The 10,532-nt window shown below is 35.1% G+C and overlaps 1 protein-coding gene across 5 annotated transcripts in view; it reads right to left on the bottom strand.

The window, feature by feature from the left end:
- CCDC82 (coiled-coil domain containing 82) overlaps nucleotides 1-10,532 on the bottom strand; it is a 33,891-nt gene that overhangs the window by 15,212 nt on the left and 8,147 nt on the right. For all 5 annotated transcript variants that reach the window (XM_035009330.1, XM_035009335.1, XM_035009334.1 and 2 more), the window contains one exon: nucleotides 1,779-1,871. In XM_035009330.1, coding sequence (XP_034865221.1) covers nucleotides 1,779-1,871 — 93 coding nt within the window. The remainder of the gene's footprint in view (nucleotides 1-1,778; nucleotides 1,872-10,532) is intronic.

Here is a 10,532-nt window from a genome sequence, read left to right as displayed (position 1 = left end):
TCTATCTATCTATCTATCTATCTATCTATCTATCTATCTATCTATCTGTCTAAGCCGCCACACCAATGAATTATCCAGCCTCAAATACCAATAGTGCCAAGGTTGAGAAACATTATTAGGCAATATTTAAATAGTTGAATACTTAAGGATTTCTTCCTTAGTAAGATAAGTAAAGAAAAAAAGATTCTATCATCAGAACATTAGGGAAAGGAACAAACCACAGAGGCCTTCTAATTGTTCCCTGAATACATCAAACTTATTCTTTTCTGTTCTTTTAATCCCAGTAAAATTAAGATATAGTGTTATATTAGTTTCAGGTGTACAATATAGCAATTCAGCAGTTCTATGCATTGCTCAGTGCACATCACAGTAAGTGTACTTTTAATCTCCTTCACCTTTTCACTCATCGCCCCCACCAACTTCCTCTCTGGTAACTGCCCATTTATTCTCTATAGTTAAGAGTCTATTTGTTTTGTTTTTTTTCTTTGTTCATTTGTTTTGTTTCTTAAATTCCACATGTAAGTGAGATCATACAGTATTTGTCTTTCTCTGACTTAGCATTATACCCTCTCGATCCATCCATGTGTTGCAAATGGCAAGATTTCATGCTTTTTTTTATGGCTGGGTAATATTCCATTGGATATATATACCACTTCTTCTTTATCCATTCATCTATCACATCAAACTTACTTTTACCTAAGGGTCTTTTGCACTTACTGTGTTCTCAGATAGATCAATGCATTATTTTCCCCCTGACTTCGTTCATTTAAAAGTCACCTCTTGAGAGACCTTCTTTGACGAATCTAACAGATACTTTCTTTTCCTTTATCACTCTTGGGTCTCTTTAACCTATGTTTTTTTTTTTTTTCCAAGAACTAATCACTAGTTGAAATTGTATTATGTTATATATTTGTTTCATGGTCTGTCTCTCCCATTAGACTTTAAGCAACATGAGGGCAGGAATCTTGTATGTCATAGTCATTGCCATATCCCCAGCCCTCAGATAAATGCTGGCCCTTTAGGCACTCAATAAATATTTGCTCAATAAACTGTGAATGAAATCTCACTTAGGCAATTAGGTAGATATTCCATACAACATATTTATAATCTTTATTAACTTCCAGATGTGCTAGATGCAAGGGATAAGTGTATATCTAAAGTATGGTTCTTCTTGTACTCTTAGAAGAGAGGAAGGCAAAAATACATTTTCAATACAGTATGAAAAGTATATACACATCAGTACCACCAGGGAACTGAGAGCACAAATGAGGGAGTAAAAATACTGAGTGGGTCATAGTAGCTTTGACAGTGAAAACAATTTTATACTCACCTGGAAAATCTAGGGTAGAAAGGGATTATATTTTAAGAGGAAACAGTATGAGCAAAGGCACAAAAGCATAAAACAGCACATAAATTTTGGTGAAATTCAATGAGCTCAGAGAGGCTGGGACAACACATGGGTATTGAACTACTCTGCTGTTTTGAGTCTGTCCTACATCCTCACATTCACTGTCAACTCTCTAAGGTCAGGGGAACATGACATATTTCTTTTGCACTTTCCACATATCACAAATAATAAACAGTAACAAGTTCTTGATGTGAATGGGCTTCTGGTGTAGTTGATCCTAGAGGGAACAATTGGAGGGCCTTAAGAATGGGTCTCTTGGTTTTGCTTAAGTATATATTGTATTACATAGTATTACATTATTATATTAGTAGGGTGTTTAAAAATTGGAAAAAGAAAAAAAACTCTAATTGTTCCATTTGTATTAACTTACCATACAATGTTCCCAGAAAAGATCCATCTAAAGCATTGATCAGAAGAGCCTTCACAACTCTTTCAAAGTGAGTATAGTGGTCATTAAAAGAATCTGAAATTAATTTTAAATACATATTAGAATATACTAGATAAATAAAAATTCCCTGAATAAAATAGGTTCCTTTCTCTAAGAAATTAATACTATAAGTAGGAGAATTCGCTTAATTATCCTAATTTTATAGCTGCCTCAGTGACTTGTCACTGAGCAAATCTCCATTTTCCAGATTTACTGGCTTCTAATCCAAATTTCAAGTTGTTATTTCAAATAATCTTCAATTTCCAAACTTATTAAGGGAAAACTATTCAGAAACTATTAAGAGATACATTGTGGAAAAAAAAAAAAACCCAGATCATCCCCTGTGGACCCAAGTTTAATTATCAACTTAACAATTAGAGCAAGAGAGAAAACTTTTATAGGTAGATTATTCAACATGTACCTGAAATTCCTGTCTTTCCTTCTCTTCGAAACATGGTACATATGAAATTGCCCAAGAAATTACTACCCTAGCCAAAACCCCAATGGCTATAAAAACTCCATTTCCCTTTCTGCTGCTCCAGATTTAGGATTTTCCATATCAGTTTAGAAAAGTTCTGTCTTCTCTTTCTCATACTGAATATATAAGCCTACCTTCCCACTAACCCAATGTAGTCCATGGAATCATCTGTTGTGATGGGCCATGCAATGGTAAGAGAGAAGGTCCCTACTATTTCCCATTGCTCTTGGGTCAAGGTTTACTATGGCTGTAGAAATATTCTCTATTAAACACAACCTCTTCCTTGATCCAAATGGTCATCACAGAACATTTGCCCTGGCCTGGGAACCTATATTAGGGGCAGCCTGAGCATTTCAGGAAAAGTGGATGATGCTTGGTGAGAAATTTAAGCAAAATAAGACCTATGTTAGCATTTATGAGTGAATTTTGACCTTGCTTTCATTGAAATAAAACAAAGATGAGATTTAACATGGGGAAATGTTTTTACTTATATTTTAGCTACTAAAAGGGCTGTATAACTCTTTAGATTTCAGGAAAAATATTTAGTACACAATCTTTTTTAAGCAAACATTTATTATAGTACTAAAGTGGCCAAAATAAAGCAGTAATAAAATTAAATGACAATAGCAGATAATTTGCACCGGGGCCCTTATACTTTAAATTACAAAAGAACTGATCACAGCCATTTATGAGTATTTTTTAAAAAATCAGTAAAATGTAATTGGAAAATGAAATAATACTTCAATAGCATTCAATTTTGATTAGATTTAATCAACCTCTGGATATAATATAGTATTGGACCATCATTTAATTTGTGAGTGTTAAACTGCATTTAAACTCTTATCTAGCACTTTCCAAGCTATATTAAGGGAAAAATGTTCTGTGAATATTAACAGGCATGTTGAGGGGGAAAAAACCATGAAATTCATTCCCTGTGCTCCTAAGTTTAACTACCAAATAAATTGAAATAGAATTTTTTATCCCTCTGATTTTATCAGTCTTTGAATGTGCTGATGCTCAACCTTACTCACCTGCTGTAGAGTTTGGGAACTGTTGTTCTACTTTAAAGACTTTGACGGTGTTTCTTTAGAATTGGGAGTAAAAGGAAAGGGCAGAGGATCAGAATCATCTGGAGAATTTTTGCCTAACCACAGAATCTCTCTCCTACCAATATCAGAATCTCCTTCAAAAGAGTCAGGAAGGCCTCAGTTTCGCTGTGCTTGAGTGGATAGATGGGTGGTGGAGGAATTAAGCTCCTGGCATCTCAGATTGAAAAAAATATTGTAGGGGCGCCTGGGTGGCTCAGTTGGTTAAGCGACTGCCTTCGGCTCAGGTCATGATCCTGGAGTCCCGGGATGGAGTCCCACATCAGGCTCCCTGCTCAGCAGGGAGTTTGCTTCTCCCTCTGACCCTCCTCCCTCTCATGCTCTCTGTCTCTCATTCTCTCCCTCTCGCAAATAAATAAAATCTTAAAAAAAAAAAAAATTGAAAAAATATTGTATTGAGCAAGTATATGCCAGGCATTGTTTTATGTACCTACATGCATTGCTTTATTTCTCAATACAAGCTTGTGAGGTACTATCAATACCCTCAGTTTATTTTTAGTTAAGGAAATAAATACAAAGAGGATGAAAAATCTCCCCAAGATCACACAGCTAGTAAGTGTTGAAACCGGTGCTGGAACCCAAACAGTGTGACTCTAGATTTCATGCTACTATCTCCTATGTAGATGTTGTTCTGCATGCTAGTTAGGTTTGATAATATAGTTCAGAGCATGGAATTTTAGACTTGGATGGGAAATTGGAGAAAATAATACAAATCTCTCATTTCATTTTATTTTGTATTTTGTATTTTATTTTTTTAGAGAGCGGTGGTGGGAGGGAAAGCGAGAATCTTAAGTAGGCTCCACACCCAGCAGGGAGCCTGATGTGGGGCTTGATCTCACACCCCTGAGATCATGACCTGAAACAAAATCAAGAGTCAGATGCTTAACCAACCAAGCCACTCAGGCGCCCCTCAAATCTTTCATTTTAAAATTTTTAAAAATGACCCAATGATGAAAGAACTTACCCAAGGTCACACAACTAGATAGAGGAAGAATCAGGATTAGAGCTCAGACCTCCTCCACAGCTTTTTTTCCAGTGCTCGAATCCCTATAGTGGATAAGCTTCTGTGGAACATCCTAGGAATATCATTTAAAATTTTCTTCTATGATTATAAAAAAAAAATTGCAAAAGAATACAGGAGAAAATCAACAGTTTTTGTGTTTATGCATAACTTGATTTTTTCAAGGTAGTCAATTTCCCCATACCCTATCATAGGGTAGTTTAGTCATTCTGTTGATTTTCCATGCATCTTTTATCATATATTAATTTCACATATATGCTAAGATTTTGTTTCAGCACCCTGTACCTTTCTTAATGATCTGGCCATCATCTTCATGCCAGTACCACACTGCTTTACTTACTGAAATGTTATATAACTTTTTATATCTGGTGGGGCAATCCTTCTGATTTACTGTTTGTTGTCTAATTTTATTTATTCTCATATATTTTTCCCAAGTGAACTTTAGCATTGTTTTTGCAAAGTTGAATCAAAAAGTTAATTTCACGGGCTCCGGGGTGACTCAGTTGGTTAAGTGTTAGATTCTTGATTTCGCCTCAGGTCATGATCTCAAGGCTGTGAGATTGAGCCAAGCATCAGGCTCTGAGCTGCGCATGGAGCCTGCTTAAGATTCTCTCTCTCTCTCTCCCTTTGCCCCTCCATCCCAAAAAAGTTAATTTCAGAAGAAATAATTTCTTGTACTATTTACTGCTTTCCAGAAACATGTTGTGTCTCTTTTATTCATGTTTTCTTTGCTATTTCACAGTAAAGTTTATTCTTGTACCTATAAAGTCATGCTTTTCTTCCTAAGATTAGACCTAGGAACTTTATTTTGTTTGCTACTATAAATGGAATTGTCTTTCATTATATCTTCTAAATAATTATTGATAGCATACAAGAAAACTATTGAATTTTACATATTCATTGTGAATCTGGTCATCTTTCTGAGATCTTTTGCAAATCCCCAATAGTCAGATCTCTTATATATTTGCAGAAAATGAACTTCCTAGCACATTGCAGAGCTGGATAGAGGGAGATACTGTTCAGGAATTCCTGTGCAGTGACTCTGCTTTCTCCCCCAACCCTGAGAAGGATGTGGTCTTGCTAGTGCTAAGTTTATTTCAAGAACCGAGTGAATGTTTATACATATTCTCTTAGATAGAAGCACAGAGTGTTGGTGTACTTTCTTTTGAAATGGAAGTATGAGCCTAGTGTAAGAAAGCAGAGACAGAGCAAGAAATTGGGTTCTTTTTCTACTCTTAACAGGTACCCCCCGCAATAGGAAAAAAAGGAACATAAGAAAACTATGGAAATATATGCAGCATTTACTCCTGCTCTCAAGCTATTCATATGCTTTCTCTTTGTATCCCTGGTTAAATGAGTCAGAAACTTATAGCTTGTGTGTGTGTGTGTGTGTGTGTGTGTATATATATATATATGTTCAAATAATGTCTTTTCCTTTTCAATAGTTATATTTCTTGTTTTACTTTTTTATTATATTGTTCAAAACATCTAGAACAAAGTAGAAAATTTTGTCTTGTTCTTTTTTAAAAAGATTTTATTTTATTTATTTTATAGAGAGAAAAAAAGTGAGGAAGAGTGTGTCCATGAGTCGGGGAAGGGGCAGGAGGAGAGCATCTTCAAGCCGACTCCTTGTTGAGCATGGAGCCCAACACAGGGCTCCACACGGGGCTTGATCCCACGACCCATGATAACATGACCTGAGCCGAAATCAAGAGTCAGCTGCCTAACTGACTGAGCCAGCCAGCCAGGCACCCCTGTATTAAACCATTTTATAATTCTTTTTTTTTTTTAAAGATTTTATTTATTTATTCGACAGAGAGAGTGAGAGAGTACAAGCAGGGAGGAGTAGTAGAGGGAGAGAAGCAGGCCTCCCGCTGAGCAGGGAGCCCAATGCGGGGCTCGATCCCAGGACCCTGAGATCATGACCTGAGGCGAAGGCAGACGCATAACCATTTTATAATTCTAAAAAGGATGGCTAGATAACTTTTTCTTCATTCTTGTAATTAGAAAAATATTTCCTTCATATGTCTATTTGCAAATCTATTTTCATCAACTTATTAGGATGTGAGCCTCCTTAATTTGCATAAATGCATGTGTTCAGCAACTCAACAGTATTTTCTTCTATCACACCTCTGAATTCACATCTCCATGTTTTTCCATCCAAAAACATGCTGTCTCTTAGCACATTCAAATCTTCTTTTACATTTCCCACTAAAGCTATAGAATTTTCTTCCTTTAGATTTCCATTTGTTCTGTATTTCCCTGCAGAAATTTGTGAAGTAGGATCATTTCTACTCCTTTATGTGTTATCTTCTCCTTTAGAACTGTTTTCATTTTCTCTATGCAAAAGAACTTAAGTTTAACCTATATATCACTGATGATTTTCTGTACTGTTAATTCTGTTGTTTACATCTTTCAGTATAGATTTTATTTCTGACTTTATATTTTTAATTTTCTAGCAACTAATCCTTATCTCAGGTAGCTCTATTTCCCCTCAAGTTGTTCTTTCCTTACAACTTCCTATTTCCTTTTCACAGATTGTAAAGCAAATGCTTTGTACAATTTTCTTCTGTTTCCTTTAATGAAACACTTTTCACAGGCATTTTCTTCCTCTGAGTCTTCAGGGCAATGTTACCTTTCCCTTGTGCTACAATATGATTTCACTGGCACTTTTTACTTATCCTACAAAAAAGGGAAAATTCTAGAATTTAATATTTAATGTAAATGGTTGCAAGACTGTTCTTAGGCACACTCTGTGTTATGTTGATAGAATTATTCTCTTTAATTGCTAGGTGGAGACTAAGTTAATATTTGCGTTTAGTCTAATTTCCAGTATTCTAGCAAGTATTTATCTAGTGAGGCACTAGTAGACTGAGATGTACTCTTCTGTCTATACTTCCTTCTCTGTCACTTTGAACATATCATAGAGTACTGGAAAAACAATTTTCAGTATCCACAAATCTGAAGGTTATTCCTATCTATCTGTGTATATTATTATTAGCATGTGAACATTATAGGTCTGGAATACAGTGGACCACAGCTAGTCTATCCCTCTACTTTTTATCATATCTTTTCTGGGAGCTGCAGTCTCAAAATAAATTTAGAGAAATACAGGGGGATTTATGAGAAGGAAAAAAGACCATGATTGTCTTCAACTGCATCAAAGGTGTAGTAGAAAAGGAAACTATTCTGAGGTGTTACAGACACATCTCTCAGAGCCAAGTGGCAGATAATGAGGAAGTGACAAAATGTCTTCATATAGGTAGAACTGTTCTCATCCAAAAGGTAAAATTGCATTGGCCACTCATTGTGATTCTCACCTGAGTAGTGAATTTGGAATTAGGAAATGTTTCTCACAAATTGTGATCATATGTTGGCTATGAGTAGTTGTCAGTGTTCTTAGAGAGGTTGGGAAGAGGATGAATCTGCAAATATTACCTTAATTATAGCCTAACCAAGGCCACAACATGTTTATTATTATAATCACATAGGTTATTACTTTAATGAGAAAATATATTTTTAAAGTGTAAGAATTAACCTATAGCGACTTTTAGATCATAATCCCTTGACAAATTGGAAACTGCCTACATTTAATTTTTATTATATTCATAAATGGCATAAGCATTTATAAGTATTAAAAACAAGTCATACATTATCACTCTAAAATGTGTGGGGTTGTTTTCCTCTGATGTTTTTAAGAAATCTTATCACATCTAACATTTCTCTGTCTTGAAGTATAGACCCAAGAGCCTTTAATCAATACACTTATTTTAATCATCCATCCATCCAACTAACAATGAGTTCCTATAATGTATCATCAACTTTAAATGGTGTGAGAAATGCAAAGAGAAGTGAAGTGGATTAACCATTGAGGTTATTTTTTGGAAGTGGGGATGCCCATTTATTTGGCTCTCTTTATTGAGTTTTGCTTTTTTTACATACCATAAATTTCACTCTTTTTGGTGTACAGTTCTATGACAAATGCATAAAGTTGTGTAACCACCATGACAACCAAGAAAACAGTATTTCTACACCACCCCAAAACTCCTTTATGTTACTGCTCAATTATTTAGTTTTACACATATTGAGTCTGAGGTGTCTGAAAGATACCCTGATGAAAATGTTCAGTAAGATGAAAAACTGTGATTTAGGCTTTGGAGAAATCTGTGCTGGAAATAAAAGTTTGGCAATTTTTGCCCATAGACTGGGCTAAAGTTATGGGAAGAGAATGCCTGAAGCACAAGCCAGGGAGTTTGAGGATGACCTTTAGAAACATCAATATTTACACGGCAAATGGAAAAAGAGGAAAGCAGTATTATAAAGGGGAAGACAAGATAGAATGGTACCACAGAAGCTAAAAAGAGAACTTTCTAAAAGGGAGAATGATCAATTGTTAGTGGCAAAACACATTAACAATATCACGTTAACATAAGAACTGACAAGCATTTTGGCAACTAGGAAGTAATCACTAACTTTAATGAGAGCAAGTTCACTGGATTGATGGGTGCAAGAGCTCAACAATGCTTGGTAGAGTTAATGGGAAGCTGGAACAAAGGATACAATTTTGAATAGTGGTTAATGAAACATACCAACTCAAGGGAGGAAAGGCATGAATATGGTTACAAGTTGAGAAAAGACAACTTGTAAGGATAAAGCCGAAAGAAGTTGCAATTAGGAACAGACAAGGTAAAATGTATTGCATAAAAAGAGATTCATCTCTCTCTGAGGTGGAGATGCTCAATAGTTGAAGCAAGCACAGAGCTCCTTGGTATCTATCCAAATGAGTTGAAACATTGTATCCATAGAAGATCTGCACACAAACATTTATAGAAGCTTTATTCATAATTGCCAAAACTTGGAAGCAACCAACATGTCCTTCAGCAGGTGAATGAATAAACAAATTGTGGCACATCCATACAATGAAATATTATTCAGTGATAAAAAGAAATAATCTATCACGCCACATTAGACATAGAGGAAACGTAAATGCATATTATTAAGTGAAAAAATTCAGTCTGAAAGGGATACATGCTGTGTAACTCCAACTATAAAACATTCCAGCAAAGGCAAACTGTGGAGATGTTAAAAAGATCAGCGGTTGCCAGGAGTTCAGTGGAGGGTGGAAGAAATGAATAGGTAGAACACAGGAGATTTTGAGGACAGTGAAACTATTCTGTATGATATTGTAATGATGGATACCTGTTGTATCATTATATATTTGTCAAAACCCACAGAATGTACAACACAAAGAGTGAGCCCTGAGATAAGATATGAACTATAGTTAATAATACTGTATCAATATTGGCTCATAATTTTACCATATGTACCAAATTATTGCAAAATGTTAATTACAGGGAAACTGTGTGTGAGAGGGGTTATGTAGGAACTCTCTGTAGTTTCTACTCTTCAATAAATCTAAAATTATCCCTTAAAAAACAAGAGTAAGCATAGAGATGTAGAATAGAGAAGGAATGATGAACTTTAATTTTCATTAATTAGCAGGAGTAGGCATGAGTAGGTATCACTGAGAAAATGTTCTATCACATTCTAGATATTATATCCAGAATGATGGGATATGTCCTAATTGAGTTTCGGTAAAACTTCCGTGTCCAGGTGGCAGGCGAACAAGTGACTACTGATGTAAGGAAAGTAGTCACTGACTTTTGAAATATAGATGCTTATCACTGGCATCTCTATAACTGATAAATTTCTTGAAATTTAATCCATACCTCAATCTACTATTTTATTATAAATCACGAGATTCATATTGAACCATGTTACACATAATTTTAGTAAATATGACCATTTAAAAAAATTGGAAAAAATCCATTCTTGAAGAAAAAAATAAAAAATGTATTCACTCAACAGCCTGTTTCTGCCAGAGTTGTAAAACATCATAAAAACAGTCTTTGGATTTAGGCACAATTATAGGGATTAGAAAAATAATACATATTTTAAGATACCCTAAATTGTCAGGGTCTCAAAGTGTGGTCTGTAGACACCTATAAGTCTACAGACTTATAGGGGATCGATGAAATCAAAATAATAACACTAAGATAATCATGCTGTTTTTACCATGTTGACATTTTCAA

Source organism: Mirounga leonina, unplaced genomic scaffold (assembly GCF_011800145.1).
Source record: "Mirounga leonina isolate KUSES-001 unplaced genomic scaffold, KU_Mleo_1.0 Mir_153, whole genome shotgun sequence".
Classification (NCBI taxonomy): Eukaryota; Metazoa; Chordata; class Mammalia; order Carnivora; family Phocidae; genus Mirounga; species Mirounga leonina.
The sequence above is the reverse complement of the archived record's forward strand: the minus strand, read 5'-3'. Positions and strand labels throughout refer to the sequence as shown.